General features: G+C 41.1%; 1 protein-coding gene across 1 annotated transcript; it reads left to right on the top strand.

The window, feature by feature from the left end:
- The first annotated feature begins 8,425 nt into the window (after positions 1 to 8,425).
- Positions 8,426 to 15,844, top strand: smu1a (SMU1 DNA replication regulator and spliceosomal factor a). The gene is made up of 12 exons (XM_008277042.1): positions 8,426 to 8,535; positions 9,993 to 10,203; positions 10,830 to 10,982; positions 11,390 to 11,500; positions 11,674 to 11,802; positions 11,952 to 12,071; positions 12,177 to 12,293; positions 12,473 to 12,600; positions 13,088 to 13,214; positions 13,325 to 13,492; positions 13,746 to 13,898; positions 14,500 to 15,844. Exons 1-12 carry the CDS (start codon positions 8,510 to 8,512, stop codon positions 14,596 to 14,598), a joined length of 1,542 nt encoding a protein of 513 aa, XP_008275264.1. The 5' UTR covers positions 8,426 to 8,509; the 3' UTR covers positions 14,599 to 15,844.
- Positions 15,845 to 16,343: the final 499 nt, after the last annotated feature.

The following is a 16,343-nucleotide window of genomic DNA, read 5'->3' as shown; positions in this document are numbered from 1 at the left end:
CCGAAAAGCCTCAGTATCCGCATCCTTTCTGCTGTATAAATTATTAGACAGTTACTAAGAAAATTACCACATTAATTAGCTGCAAATAGCCTCCCTTTGTCTTCTATGTTTTGCATAATAACCTCATTTCAACCTGCCGGATTTGCCTACTGTGAGCTCTGTTGAATTGGTTCTGGAGCACAATTAGGTTTTAATTGTGAGCTTCAATAGAATGATCGGAGACTTTGTGGCTCTGTACCTTGGAGGATTTTACAGTATTGTTATGGCAATGTGCTTCTGTAAGGGTTAGAAGAGGTTGTCCGTTTGAATCTTGAGACTGGTTTGGAGGGTAAAGACAAGAAAGGCAACTCCTGGGCTTCTACCATCAACAGTGGATCACTTCAGTGAACAGTGAAACACTGTGATGGTATTAAGGAGGTCCCAGCTGGAATGTCGGTCTTCATCTTTCGCTGCTGTAACTTGATCATAATCGCTGATGACATAAAAGAAATGACATACTGTATGTTTCCATGATTTGCAGAGAGTATCTACCTGTCGAATGTGCTATAGTGTCCAGTGTATGAGGTCAATTCTGAGCTATACAGCAGCCTGCAGGATGTAAAACACATTATCTTGTAACCTGAAAGTCATCAAAGAGGATGAGGCCTTTTCTGATGATTTCTACCTTCCATCCATCAGCTGTCAGGTTGCGGTGGCAGCAGGCTAAGCAGGGTAACCAGTCATCCTTCTCCCCAGCAACGTTTACCAGCTTCTCCTGGGGAATCTCAAGCATTCTCAGACCGTATGAGAGATATAATCCCTCCAGCAAGTTCTACCAAGTCTACCTTGTTGTCTTTTCCCTGTTGCATGGACAATCACCAAAGGATAGGATACAGGATACATCCTAATGAGATGCACAAGCCACTTCTACTTGCTGTTTTCAGTGTGAAGGAGCTGCTATTCAACTTCAGTCTTCCCTAAATGTCAAAGCTCCTTGCCCTATCTCGAAGGCTGGGCCCAAGAGCCCTACAGAGGAGACTAATTTTGGCCTCTTTGTACCTGCAATCTCAGTCTTTCGGTCTCCATCTAGAGATAATGACCAACGGTGAGTGTTGGAACATATATCAATTGGTGAATTAAGAGTTCCTTCTTCATTGTTATGGCTCGGAACATGCTGGCGCTGCACCAATCCATCTGTTCATCTTCATTCTATACCTGTTTGGTAGACAGGAGTTGCCGGGTTTGCATCCTAGCGGTGCCCCACACCCCATGGACCCACCATCTTTGGGTCAGGTGCATTGCAAAGACAGGGCGCAGGAAAAGCCTGGCACCTTGCTGTGCTGGCGTCTTGAATCTCCAACTGGTTAGGGGGGACTTTTTTGAGCAAGCCTGAGGTGTTTCCAGGTATTAACAGAGAACCTGATGTGAAAGTGAAAACTTTGAAACATGGGCCTTCGGTTCTGCTGACCTTCGTTTGTTGTGCAAGGATGTTGGCATGGTTTGTTTTTCTTTTTTTCAAAGAAATTACTTCATTTAAATGATCCCACTGATATAACACTTTTCTACCTTAGTGGTACTCAGAGCATTTTGCAGTGTTCCTCATTCACCCCTTCACACACACATTCATATGACAGATGCCATGCAAGGCACTTGTCTGCCATTGGCATGCAACTTTGGCTCTAGTCTTGCCCAAGGACACTTTGACTGCGGCGGGGAATCGGACCACCAACCCTGCGATTATAGGACAGCCGCTCTACCACCTGAGCCACAGCTGCCTTCACTTCTGTGTACAGTTTAGTGCATCACAATAAATGTCTTTAGGGAGAGGCCATCATGAATTGTGTGCAGTTACTTCTGTTTGTAAGATTCGTTTTGTTGAGACTACAAGGACACAGGTTTCTTGTCATCTTACCCAGAGGAGGCTATAATAGCAGGTTTTTCACCCCAGCTTTCAGTGTGGCTATTCAGAACAGATATAATGACTTCTGCCTTCACACATACTTAGTCAAATATGGCCTAGTTCATTTGAAGCAAACCAAGAGTTTCACTAAAGCAGTGATGGGATTTTGTTTTTGTAGCTTACCATAAGAACTCCTCAAAAGGGGTCACAAACCTTTGAAGATGTCGCTGTTTTTCTCTCTTTAAGTCCCAATACTATTTTTTTTCCCCCTTCCAAACTCATAGTGCTTGCAAGTACAGACTGCCATACATGCTTTTGTTCAGCCTTCACAACAGAGCATAGGCTGCTTCTTCACACCTCAAAGCTCATCACTGGCACTGTGACCTTCCAACAAGGCTCCGAACGTCCCAAAAAAATTGTGCCTTTGAAAAAAGTCTGGTAAGGTTCTTAAATGTCCATAAAGCTCTCCAGTGAATTCTCAAGCACCCAGACAAAAAACAGACGCCTCGAGTTGTCGCCTACGAGTGCAGACACTGGAGCAAGCACAGATAGGCCTGTAAGTGAAAAGAGCGAGCTTACCCATCTCAAAACCATCCACTTGTGTCAGCACTTCGTGGGTGTTTTCTTCTTCTTCTTTTTTTTCCAAATACTGCGCGGCCCCTGGAGCTTTTCAGCTGAGGAGAGGCAGCGGCATTCACCCAGTAAGTGGATAGCCTCTATTTACATTGTCATGGGCAGAGACGTGCTCGGCTGCGTATCTCTCTTATCCAGACTGCAGGGACTACATATATCAGTTCACGCGTGTTCTGCCTGGTGCACCGCCTTACAGGCACAATCCCATTTCCAGCTCAGTGCTTTATCACCTTGATGACCTGTAATTTATCGCTCTCCAATGCAAGCGGCTGCAGCATGAACAAACCCGATTCTGAGTCTTTGTATGGATTTGTGCACCTTCTTTCCATCAAACTGAATACAGGTCTGCAGCTACAGTGCTGCTCCTTATTCCCGTTCTTCTGTCAAGAAGACTGAGAATATCAATAAAGGTTTCTCAATGAGTCCCTTTTGGCTTTCCATTACATCCATTGAGAATAATCGACACACCAATAGGGCTGATGCTCAGACTCGGGCAGCAAACAGTGTACAGGGAGAAGATCCATCAGGATGTACCGTCTGGACAATAACCCTCCTCCTCCACCACCACCACTACCCCCATCACCAATACCTCTTATGTACACACACTCACAAACACGCTCCCTCCACCCACAACCACTCGTGACTCGAGGGCTGACTGACTGCCGGAGAAATCAGCCATTAGCAAGGAGCTGCGAGTAGCTTCTCGGCAGCAAATTAATGGACCCTTGTTCATTGTGTTCGGCCGCCGGGTAAACTCAAGGGCAAAGCTCTTAAAGAGACATAAACAAAACCAAACAAAGCAATGAGGCTTTGTCCTCTGATTTTGGTGTTTTCATTCAGAGTTTTATTTTGTGATGTTCTGCACATCAGCTGGTTAGTCAACTGGAAATGTTGTGAAATGAGCAGCGTATGAAAACACAACATTTACTTCATGCTAAATGCAAATTCACATTAAAGGAACATGAACAAAATAGGACTATGTAAATAGTATGATGCGTTTGCTTTTAAGTCCAATTCTAATTTAATGCCAAGATTACACTTGTTTTTTTTTTTATCATACAGTACCTTGTTGTATTTTTGAGACTGTTTCTAACCTCCAGTCTGTTTATGACCAGTGTGTACTTTCATTATCCATTCCATATTTTTTATTCAGTATGGCCTATTACCACCAGCTAGATGATACAGACTTTGGTGGTGTAAATTTAGCAACTCCATTGTGTCTGAATCTGTCGGAATTCAAAACTGGAGCCTAAAAGCAAAGAAAACCGAGGTTGTGCTGCAGCACAAAGTCACACACCATTTGATGCCCCAATTTAAAATAGGTGTACTTTGCAATGTCTTCTCTGTAGCCGTGTTGTGTGCCCATATGTATAGGCAAGTCCAGCTTCGTAAAGTCCAAGTGGCACCCATCTATGCTACAGAAGTAGGTCATGTGTTCTAGTAGAACCTGTGACAGTACTGACTGTCACCTCTCAGTAAGGCGTCACTTTAAAGCATCACAGAAAAAGGTGGGAATGAGTAAATCATTGATCACACAAACTTTGACACCACAGTTTGTGTCACTTACCAAAAATCAAAGTATGTATTAAATGTTTTCTATTTTAGACTTTTGGTTTCTTTTGGTTTCACTAAATCGTGACTAAATCTTATTCAAAATGTTTTGTAAATGTTATATAGATGTATGTTGTACACAGAAACTGGTGAAGGAAGCAGGAGGCAGATTTGAATGCAAATAATTTCATATTTTTCATGTCTGATCCAGATCACGAGACTGCGGCACATCATCTGACTCCATGGCAAAGCCCTAACTTTCGATTTAGTTTTTCTGTAGTTGCTTCTTGCAAATAGGCAACTGAAAAGCAGAATGCATGCAAAGATTCTTCTCTGATCCAATCTCAGAAAAGCACACCTGTAATCCCCTCCTTAGCAGACAAGACATTGCAAAGATTTGCTATTCTGTGTAACTTATTCTTATCTGGTTTTATCCCCATTAAAAAGAAATGCCACTGAATCTCAGCTCTTATATGCAGCAAGGATTTTTATTTTTTGCTGTTGTTGTTTCTCCATGTGCATTTGATTGCAGGTTTTTTTTTAAAATAAAAAAAAATATTAACAGATTCAAGGAGTATAAAATTGTGCCTGTCTCTCTAATTACGAATCAAAACAGGAAGTACCCACAACATCTGAACAGATGAAACAGAATGAACAACAAGAATAGATTTTTATAACAGCACCTGCAATGTCTTTACTTTCATATAGGCTCCTTAAACACAGCACGAACATGACGCGTACATCTGTGCCATTAGTTATGTTCGTTTCCCAAAGGACAAATGTAGGATGGAGCAAAAGTTTAGAAAATAGGGCACCTGTCTAAGTGATGTGACTTGCTGTCATATCTACAACACAGACAGTCAGTTTCCCTTGCTGGGAAAATGACAGCTCCAACCCCGCATGGATCCCTGGATGCTCATTCTCTCCTGCTGCTTCACTCTGCAGTCTGCTGATTGATTCATCTACTCGTCTCTTAAACAAGTCTCCGTGCTTTTATTTGTTATTATTGTGAGGGCCGTGAGTGTTCAGCGTGACCAAGTGGACCTCTCAGTTTTGCATTTTAAGCGGTTTCCATGAGAACATTGTATCTGTGAAGATTGTTCCAGAGATGCAACACTGTGTGCAGCAAAAACGGGATGTAGAGGCAGTGAACTGTAGACAAAATGCTGCTATTTTGCTGAACAGCTGACCTGTTTGGCTCATGAGTGCCACAATTTAGTCACTGTGTCTTAGTGTAGAGTGTAAACTGTCAAAGTACTTTATTATTTTTGCATGTTTGGCATGAAAATAAGACCTTTGGAGAGTTGCTAGTAACAGCAGTCACATATAGCATTCCTTCACAACACTGTCCTCCATCACTGATCAGGTGACATACTATTTTTTTTCCACAAAATGTTGTCTTCCTGACAGAACAAAGAAAGGCTAAGTTTCTTTGTGGTGGTAATGTGTTCTAATTATGTTGGAAAGGGGTAACTTTATTGCACACCAAGAGTGGCACCTCACATAAATTTAGAATTTCCTTTTGTTTCTCCCAGAAAGGATGAAGTGATTACATTACAGCTTTTTGTGTTGCTGTCACTCTTCCAGCGTGGTGGCGTCTACCTCATTGGTGAGCATTCTCCAAACAGCCTCTGCTTTGTCCTGCCAGAAGACGGCGAAATTATATTGACGTCTTTCTCCTGCTTTTATGTTAATATATTCAGAGTGGCTACGGTGTTATGGTATTGTGTGGAAACCCTGCTCCTCCCCTCCCCGTCCCTCTGTGCTTCCCCTCATCACGTCCCAATATATTTCTCCATCTGCAAAGGCAAATGAGACCAACCAGGATCTGCTGTGTTCTTGGTGCCAAATTCATTTCCAATGTGGATGGGGCTCACTGGGGGGATTATGTCATATTTGCCCACAACAATCAAACCCGGGCCTGCAGACTGAAGTGGGGCTGCACTGAGCATCATTATCATCCTAACCTTGAAAGACCTTCACTGGCAGAAAGAAGGGAGTCAAGAGGGCCTCGGTGTCATAACTGTGCAGAGAGCGCCCCCTGTTGACCGGCTCAGAAAAAAAAAAACAATAATAAGGAGAACCATCAAAGAAAAAGGGGGCAGCTGCATGCACACTCCTGCTTATGAAGATGTGAGGCTAATACAAATTACATTACAGATCCAACTTTATTGATTGAGTCTCTGGAGACACAAATCTACCTCTGATTTAGCTTCACATAAGGAGGTAGGAGGAAACCCCGTCTAATGAAACCTCTATCAGCGAGGCAGTCATCCTGATACATACTCTCATTAAACTAATTTCTGGCAGTAAAATAACCCTGGTGTCATTTAGGGGAGTTCTTGCACAACCTGAACAACATGATAACCATACGAAGGCTTTTAAAAGCATACTCATTTAAAATTTACCTGACTAACTAAATATTTAGATTAAGATGGTACAGTAATTTACATGATGCAAATCAACCTGACTACCTTAAATGTTAAGCTTAACAACCTACAGTGTTATGCTCTAACAAATTACCTGACTCATTTTCAAAGTTAACACCCAAAATAATACCTGGACAACCTAACAAATCCAATCCTATGAGCAGCATACTGGTGACAGTGGAGAACAAAGACATTTAAACAGGAGGAAACCTCCAGCAGAACCAGGCTCAGGGAGGCTGGGCATCTGCCTCCACTGGCTGAGGTGAGATTAAAGGGGGAAGAGAAAAAAGAGAGCAGAGACAAACGGAGAGACAACAGAGGACAGATTGATGTCTGTCTGCCATTGGTGCCATGTCTGTTTTATTGTGTCCACTTTGTGCTCATAATGTTTTGTGTGCAATAATATTATAATAGAAATCAGTTCCAGCGGGGTAAACTGGGGAAAGATGTCTTCTTTAAGAACAATGTCTATCTTTTTTCTTAAGTTAAATTTCAAGATACCATGTTGATATAACAAACACCACATTTGTAGGGTAACTAAATCGTTACAGGCTAGAATTTTGGTGTTATAAAACTAAATATACATTTTGTAAAGGATAATCTGCCCGGCAACCCAGTAAATATGCCTCTGACCTTACCTGTAAGTCAGTTCAATGATGTTTGACTTTTTTCCTTTTAAATAATAGTTTGATTATTGCCGATTAATTAAGAACTCATGGACTTAGGACAAAAACGAGAACTTTTACCCTAACTTCATAATCAATGAAATTTAAATTCCTGACATAAATGTATCATCAAATCACCAGTCAGCAGGGATCTTTATAGCAAAGACTTCAAGCTGACTATTAAAAATACTTCCTTGTTTTGTTAATTTACTTACAGATGATATCTAGTAAAATTGCAGAAAAAAAAAATCTGCATGTTGACAGTAAAACAAAAACAGGCCTACATAGCTCTACATATATGCATCTAAGTATATATTCTGTCGTCCTCAAAATTATTCATACCCGCCCATTAAAGAAGGAAAAAAGCAGCCGTCCCTGAAATAAGTTGAAATTGACAAAAGTAATTACAAGTAAAAATTTAATGAAAATCGTGACATTGTTTTTGAATTGTGGTTCAACAGAAATATTAAAAACAAACAAAAAGAAAAAAAAACAAACAAAACAAGCAAACAAGCAAACAAGCATGATGGGACCCGTAAACTAATATTCAGTTGAACAACCCTTTGAGCCAATCACTGCCATCAAGTGTTTTCTGTAACTCTCAGTCAGACTTCTGCACCTGCTGACAGCTATTTAGATTTTGGCCCACTGCTCATCAGCAAAGGGCTCTAATTTGTCCAAGACATTTTTATTATTTATTTATTTATTTATTTTGTTGAATTTTTTAAATATTCTTTTTGACCACAATTCAAAAGCAATGTCTTATTTCACTAAATTATAATTTAGCAATGTTATTTATTTATTATTACTTTTTTCAGTTTCTAGTTATTTGAGTGACGATTGTGAATTTAGCCTTTTCTTTAATGGAAGGGTGTGAATACATTTGAGGACGATTGAAAAAAAAAAAAAAATATATATATATATATATATATATATGAACAGTGGTCAATGTAAAAAAAAAAATAGTTATTGCAAAACTATTTGCAGATTTAACCTGTTTTGTTTTGTTAAATTATAGATAATATCAAGTAAATTCACAGAAAAAAAAAAATGAATTTACAGGAAAAAAGAAAACAAATGAAAACTGCAGATAATGCTCACATAGTATAACTTTTTTTTTTGGTGTATCTACCTATATCAATGTAGGGATGTTTGATTTTTTCAGTATTTTTTTCAGGATTATTTTTGTTTCTGTGATCAGTCTCCGCGCTGACTGTAACACACTAACATCCTGCTCTGATGACTGCGTGGCTCCTCCCACTACTCCTGCTCTAGCTGTCCGTCCTGCGTGCTTCTCGCTGTTGCTGCAGACTCAGGAGTGACTTGTAGCTGCTGTTTTGAGATAAATAACCATGTCTCTGGAGGTGGAATCCGCAGAGTAAGTAGTCCGCATAGTTACTGTTGCAGCAGGGTTGTTTCTGCAGTTACCACCGGTTTATAACCCCACGTTTTAACATATTTATCGGCGGTGAGGCCTGCTGCATCCTCACCTGCAGTCCGCTAGCGTTAGCGCGCTAAGCTAAGCTAAGCTAGCAAGCTAACCTCCAGTTAGAACCATACAAATGCTGTTTGCGCCTTTTTAAATATAGCTAAGGGAAAGCAGTTTCAGTTTGAAGTGTGTTTGTGCTATTGGAAGCATTAAACCAGCTGTGCTATATAGATTTTTGTACTTGTGACACTAAACAGAACTGATAGGCACTGGAGTTAGAGTTAGTTAGCATTAGCTAGCCGTGTGCTCCTAGTTGCCATAGATTCTGTTCAGACCGGGGATGTAAATCATTCAGAACTAAGCAGCGAAGTTTTAAATTAATAAAATTTATTGTGGTATTAAATATACTCACGTTTGTTTGGCGTCATCATCTACACCAACAGAAATGTATTCAGTATTCTCAGTAGTTGATTCCTACGAGATCCCGACCAAGAAGATGCTCGTATGACAGGAGTGTTTACTGATATTATTTTCTAACATATTTGTACATTTAAAACATCTTGTCAAGAGTATATTATATTAGAAGATGAATAGTGAGTCTGGACATTTTAGAGTGGGAAGATAAACTTTGCAAACAAGCTGTGTAGTCTGTGCTGTCTGTTTAATGACCACACACCGATATGTGGTGTTTGATGTTGGTTTGAAGGTTAAATAAAGGATTTTTAGAATAACATGTAGGCCTACTAATTAGTTCATGATTAATTGTCGTGCAAATAAATGTGATAATGACTGAATTGTCTTTTTCTATTCATTTTATACCTGAGTTGGTTTTAGATTAACAGCAGCAGCGCCTTTGGTTGCGACGTTTTCCAACTTACTGAGTTCAACTTTGTCATTTGGCTAAAAAACAAAATGTGTTTGACTTTACAGCTATATCAATAGTGTCAATAGATGCTCATCGAAATGCAGTTGGTCAAATAATACCTGTTGATGATGCCTTTAATCCACAAGACAAACAGAATGAGGTGACGGTAGTGAGCGCAGTACGACATTCCCGTTAGTTTCATCCAGCTGTTTTTATGCAGGTGAATGGAAATGAATGTCACGATTACTAAAAACACAATCACTGTCAGCTCAAATAATGCAATAATTGTGACAAGCCCAGTAATACTAATCTGTAAAAAGACCATATTTGCTATTATTGGCCTGCCAGCGCCAAAGTTGTGCCACCAAGGATGTTTCTTATCACTTTTATTTCACTTTGGAGGCGGCAAAAAGACAACAAATGCCCAAAAAAGAAGTGTTATTTTCTGTTACACTCTGTTATTTGAATTGCTTCAGCTGATCTGCCGGGCTCTCGTACAGATTGTATCCTAATTACTTACATCATTTGTGTTTTTCCACAGCGTGATCCGTCTGATTATGCAGTATTTAAAAGAGAACAATCTTCACCGGACTCTCGCCACGCTGCAGGAGGAGACCACAGTATCTCTGAACACAGTGGACAGTATAGAAAGCTTTGTGGCAGACATCAACAGTGGCCACTGGGATACTGTCCTGCAGGCCATCCAGTCCCTCAAGCTGCCGGATAAGACTTTAATAGACCTTTATGAGCAGGTAAGCATGATTGTGGTCATCTTGTCCACTTTACATTGTCCTCAGACAGGATTTTGAGATTATCCTGCATTCTATGTGCAACCAGGAGAAGTTGGGGAGCACATATAAGTATTTTATTTTATTGTTTGTGGTTCGTCTGACTTCATGAAAGTAATTCAGCAGGGTTTTGATTGTTTTGTAACTCAGTTTTCGTGGTCCTGAACTCACACTCTTTGTCATCTATTATCTCATTTCTGGTGTTGTCTCTACATTTGTCTGTTTATTCTAAACACCAATTTATAGTCTGTCAGAAGTACTTTGTAAGATTTACTGTCTGACTGAAACAGAAATTAAAAGTTTTTGTCCAAAATTTGTCATAAATGATTGTTTGACAAATTAAAAGTGAGCGAGAAAGAGAAGCACAACCCTCTGCTCCTCTGGCATGAAGGTTTGTTTTGGACAAAGTTTGCTCGACGTCTTCAGCTTTATTCCTAGCCTATTTACAAAAGCAGATTGTTTTATTAATAATTCTTGTGCTAACCCTTTATTTCAGATCATTAAATTCATCATTGTCAACCCAGGAGTTGTTCATTACTCGTGCTGGCAGATCTCTCCCGTACATCATGTCTGTGTTGTTTTCTGACCAGGTTGTCTTGGAGCTGATTGAGTTGAGAGAGCTTGGAGCAGCCCGTTCACTCCTCAGACAGACAGATCCCATGATTATGCTGAAACAGACGCAGCCAGAGAGATACATCCACCTGGAGAACCTGCTGGCTCGCTCGTACTTCGATCCCAGAGAGGTAAGTCCAGACCCAATGTGCAGAAAGATGCGATCTTTGTTCATACATGTAGCATCGTGATAGGATCCAAAGGTTTAGTTGCCCATTTTAATCTTTCAGTTTAGTCATCATTTGATGTATCTTAAGTTTTTTTTATGCAATTTTCATGCAAAATTTGTTAACAGGGACTGTGCTACATAATCAGAACTTTATTTTTCTTCATTTTTTTCCCCTCCCTTTTTTTGTTGTATTTCTTAAAACAAAAGACCAAAAAATATCCTAAAATACTCATTAACCCTTGAGTAAAATAATACTATCTGACAGGATGCTTCATTTTTTTTAAGAACAGTGGATGGAAATGTAATGCAGTGTTTATTAAGCAAATATACATCTGTCTTTAAAGCTCATATTGGTTTAACTCTTTCCAGGCGTACCCAGACGGCAGCAGTAAGGAGAAGCGTCGGGCAGCCATTGCTCAGGCGCTGGCAGGAGAGGTCAGTGTGGTGCCGCCCTCTCGTCTCATGGCTCTGCTGGGACAGGTAAGCGCTCTGAAAACTTGTATGTTGTCAACAAATGATCTTAATCCTGGCATATTTGCAAACATACAAACACAGTTGTGGTTCTTGAATAGCCTTCCACACACTCACAACTAACGCTGTCACCCAGATAAAGTGCCGCTGCTGATTTTGCCCACTGTCTGGATGTTCCTCAGTCTCTGAAGTGGCAGCAGCATCAGGGTCTCCTGCCTCCTGGTATGACCATCGACTTGTTCAGAGGTAAAGCTGCTGTCAAAGACGTGGAGGAGGAGCGCTTCCCCACGCAGCTCAGCAGACACATCAAGGTACCCAGACTGTCCAAAAAATGAGGATTGTACAAAGCAAATGCATGAATTCCCTTCTGTACTGCTCCAAACTACTCATTCAACCAAGCCCGCATTTATGTCAGTTTCATACTTGCCCAAACTTATGGTACATTTACTTCCTCACACAGTTTGGACAGAAGTCTCACGTGGAGTGTTCCCGGTTCTCCCCTGATGGTCAGTACCTGGTCACTGGCTCTGTGGACGGCTTCATTGAAGTCTGGAACTTCACCACTGGCAAAATCAGAAAGGTGGCTGTTGCTCAATAAAAGCAGATTCACTGGCTGATTAACGCTACATTTACACTATTTCAAATTGGTTTCTTTGGCTTAAATAATATGCATCACGTCCTGCAGGATCTGAAGTACCAGGCTCAGGATAACTTCATGATGATGGACGATGCAGTGTTGTGTATGTGCTTCAGTCGGGACACAGAGATGTTGGCCACCGGAGCCCAGGATGGAAAGATCAAGGTAGAGGACAAACTTTACTTCTTGTTTTGTGATTGCTTTTGAGTGTTTTATTACATTGTGCAGCACTGTCTGTCTGTTCAAAAAGCTCTTTGAAGTGTTGAGAGGAATCTTGTTTAAATCCTGCCAATGTCAACAAGTATAAAAACGTCGTTAAACGCACTATGAATGCATCTGTGTAGGTGTGGAAGATCCAGAGCGGTCAGTGTCTGAGGAGGTTTGAACGAGGCCACAGCAAAGGAGTTACATGTCTCAGTTTCTGCAAGGACAGCAGCCAGCTCCTCAGCGCCTCCTTCGATCAGACCATCAGGTAAACTCAGAACTGACCAAACACCTTCAAGCTTTGTGTGTTCTTCTAAAGTCAGTTGTAGGTATAAGTGTTAAAAAGCCTATATTGTGCTTTTTGGGTTGTGGAGCTGTAAAAACTGCTCCTTCAGATGCCTGAAAGGGCTCCTTTAAAGTCTTCAGTTATTTATCTGTTTCTTTGTGTAACTAGTTTGCATAACAAAGCTTTAAGCAGCTTCTGCTGAGGCGACATCTCTGCTGATAAATCTGGTGTTGTGGTACATGACTAACTTTGCTTTACTTTGATCTAGTCTGGAGCATTTTAGATTCTGTTTTTTTTAACACTGAAGCATGTAAGCTCTTCTAGTGGTCCCCCCAAATATCATTATTAACCTGTAAATGGTCATATATGGGCTTTTTAAGACCCCTCGTTGATGGCAAAAGTTTGCTCTTCACTGACCGACCTTGTTGGATAACAAACGTCAACATTGTCCTCGTGTGTTTTGCTCAAGAATCCACGGACTGAAGTCGGGTAAAACTCTGAAGGAGTTCCGTGGTCACTCTTCGTTTGTCAACGAGGCCGCTTTCACTCCAGATGGCCATCACATCATCAGCGCCTCCTCCGACGGAACAGTCAAGGTAAGAGAAGCGGCAGCTGAAGAAAAATAACTGCTTTCATTTTAATTTCCTCTCATCCCTGACAGCATGGCATGTCTCCTTCATAAATCTCTATATTCCACCTGCTTCAGGTGTGGAACGTGAAGACTACGGAGTGCAGCAGCACCTTCAAACCTCTGGGGACGTCAGCCGGCACCGACATCACAGTCAACAACGTCATCCTGCTGCCCAAGAACCCAGAGCACTTTGTCGTGTGTAATCGCTCCAACACGGTGGTCATCATGAACATGCAGGGGCAGGTCAGTTCCAGTTTCTAGCAGGATTCCAGAGCACAGTGTTGCTCCATATGGGTTTAAGGACAGGCTTTCTGTGCCTTTACATAAATCGTGAGTTTACCTGGTTTGAAGAAATTCATTATGTTTTATAGTCGTTATGTTTTTTTTTTCTTCTAAAGGGTATTTTCAGTTGTTTGCTTAAAAAAACAGAACCTGCCTACCTACCCGCCTGTTCTCATATGTGCTTTGTGTGTGTTTGAATGTGCTCGCTGTGAAGATCGTGAGGAGCTTCAGCTCCGGTAAGAGGGAAGGTGGTGACTTTGTGTGCTGCACTCTGTCGCCCCGTGGCGAGTGGATCTATTGCGTGGGAGAAGACTTTGTGCTCTACTGCTTCAGTACAGTCACCGGCAAGCTGGAGAGAACGTTGACGGTACGTTACTGCACTCGTTCACCGATCAAAGTGTCCAGGAATATCCCTGCTTATCCCTCCTCTGTTTCTGCTACGAGTTCTGTCAATACAAGTAGACAGCCGTGCTGTCGGCTCTGATATTCATGACAGTAAAAAACAAAAAAAACACGCTGTTGCTCCAAATGATGCAAGAAAGGAATGCTGGTAGGAAATTGTTAATGGTGTAAGTTAGGATGTTTATTTTAGCAATCAGAGCACATGAAATGCAGCCGCCTGTTTCTAACCAGACAGCTGCTCAGTACGTCTCTTAAACTTTTAACTTCATACATTTAAACAAGTGCATTTACATCTGACACTGTCCAGTCATGAAGGATATGTGGAAATCATTGTAGTTTTTGTTTAAATCTAAGTGAAAGTAATCTTATTCAATAAATATTCTCTGTTGTTTAAACTACCAGACAAATCAGTTTTCTAATTAGCGGCACTACCTGCAGTGTCAAAGGGACAGAACATCAGGACCAAGCTTCGAAACATATTCTCGCCTTTTCTGCATCACCGCTGTTGGTTTTATTGACTTGTAGAAACTCACCTGTGCCTCTTGCCAACGTTCTCTCCTCTCCAGGTACACGAGAAGGACGTGATCGGCATCGCCCACCACCCCCACCAGAACCTCATCTCCACCTACAGCGAGGACGGCCTGCTGAAGCTCTGGAAGCCTTGAGGCATCGCCCTGAGAGGACACTGGATGTACTCGCTGAGCAGCTGCTCTCCTCACTCTGAACACTGCTCTGCCCACCTTGTTCTGCTTTAGTCATTTCACAGCTCTGGTGAATCCCTCCCAGCTCCACGTGGACCTAAAGGTCTAGATTTATGGGAACGCTGTCACTTTTACACATTCAGCTGTTTGTTTTCAATGACAGTGAGTGTTATCAATAAAAAAGTGCACTTGTTTTTTAAGCTGCTTTTTGAATGATTGAAAACATTCAGCTGAATGTTGACGGTAGTTTGGGGTGTTTGCACAGCAGAGCCTTATTTCACGCAGCCTGTGAGATTAACGTTCACAGAAATCTCTTCTTAATTAATTGTCACTCAGTGTCTAAACTAATAAATTTTTTCAGTCTGTAAAATGGTCTTCAGGTTGTCCAACACAGAACCCGATTAGTGTGTCTTACAAAGCAGCATTTGCTTTACTCTGTTTACAGCGGAGTGGGCGTCACGGTGATCAAGCAGCAGCTCAAACTGTGAAGTGTGAAGTAGATGCACTCGGAGGTTACAAATGCTGCTTCTGTGTTTGACCAGATGGGGAAAGAAGCCCTCTGCAGTCCTTCTGTGCACAATTTCAGTGGCTGTTCAAATAAATCAGGTTCTGCTGCTCAACACCTGAGCTTCACACACACTCGGAGTGTTTTCCCAGAGAGACGGGGAGCTGTCAGAGGTTTGGGGTGAGGAGTGTAGATACTAGAATCAATTCTTGTTTTGAAAATTCCACCTCTTTGTAAATATATTTTTTAATAGCATTTTTTTGTTTTTTTTTCCAGAAAGACCTGGTTAAATAGTGTGTGTGCTTTTGTGTTTTGTTTTGTTTTTTTTTCACTCCAAAACACACGTCACCTGAAATGACTCAAACATGGTTGATGTAGTCATGAACAGCAGTTTTGTCAAGAGGCGACTCACAGTGACCGATGACACTGTCACATAAACCGTTTACCTTTTATAATAAGTCATCTTCCTATCAGGTATATTTCTCCACATTCTGCAAGTACGTCTTTTGCAATCAGACTGAAATGTTTATTTTTGTCTTTAATATTATTTTTTCATGCATATGAACGTGATAGCACCAATTTTAGAAACTTCTCCCTGATCTTATGTGCATGAATTTAAAAATAATTCACACAAATCTGATGTCAACCTTCTGGATGTACCCATGTGCCGTTTGTTTGTGCCATTAAAGCTGTTTAACCAGAACAGTCACATGTGACCTGTGATGTCCGAATGCTCACAGAATTGGAGATAATCTGAATTATTGCAGCCCTATTCAAGGAATTTCTCACATTTCAGAAGGTTTAGAGTAACCAGGACAGCAGATGTCACTGTGCAGCCATCACTGCGCTTATTTCCTTGAGTTTTTAAACAGACTCAGACTCTTGTCTACACTTTCTAACAACTGCCTGCTTCATCCGTGTGGGAGGAAGAGGTTTTCAGATTGTGTTCCTCTGATGAAAAGGAGGTTTGACTGAGCGTAATCCCTGAATACACTGGTCGGATGGTTGTTGGTACAGCAGCTATGCAGACAGGAGCGTCAAGGCAGGGAGAGCAGGGTTTTTGTAAGACCTTCAAAATAATAGCACAAATGTGTCACTGCATTCTTGGTTTAAAGAATTTTTTGAATGTGAGGAGTTTAACAGTCTTCACCCGCAACAAAAAACTGTCAAATTCCTCATCATAATGATACAGTAAGGAAAAACT

Source organism: Stegastes partitus, unplaced genomic scaffold, assembly GCF_000690725.1.
Source record: "Stegastes partitus isolate 25-593 unplaced genomic scaffold, Stegastes_partitus-1.0.2 Scaffold87, whole genome shotgun sequence".
NCBI lineage: Eukaryota > Metazoa > Chordata > Actinopteri > Pomacentridae > Stegastes > Stegastes partitus.
The sequence above is the reverse complement of the archived record's forward strand: the minus strand, read 5'-3'. Positions and strand labels throughout refer to the sequence as shown.

What these genes read in the sequence shown, in the direction of transcription:
- smu1a (XM_008277042.1), top strand. Translation starts at nt 8,510, where the DNA reads ATGTCTCTGGAGGTGGAATCCGCAGA. An exon ending in TCCTTCGATCAGACCATCAG is followed by an intron (nt 12,601 to 13,087) that starts GTAAACTCAGAA and finishes GTTTTGCTCAAG; the next exon opens with AATCCACGGACTGAAGTCGG. An exon ending in AGCTGGAGAGAACGTTGACG is followed by an intron (nt 13,899 to 14,499) that starts GTACGTTACTGC and finishes TCTCCTCTCCAG; the next exon opens with GTACACGAGAAGGACGTGAT.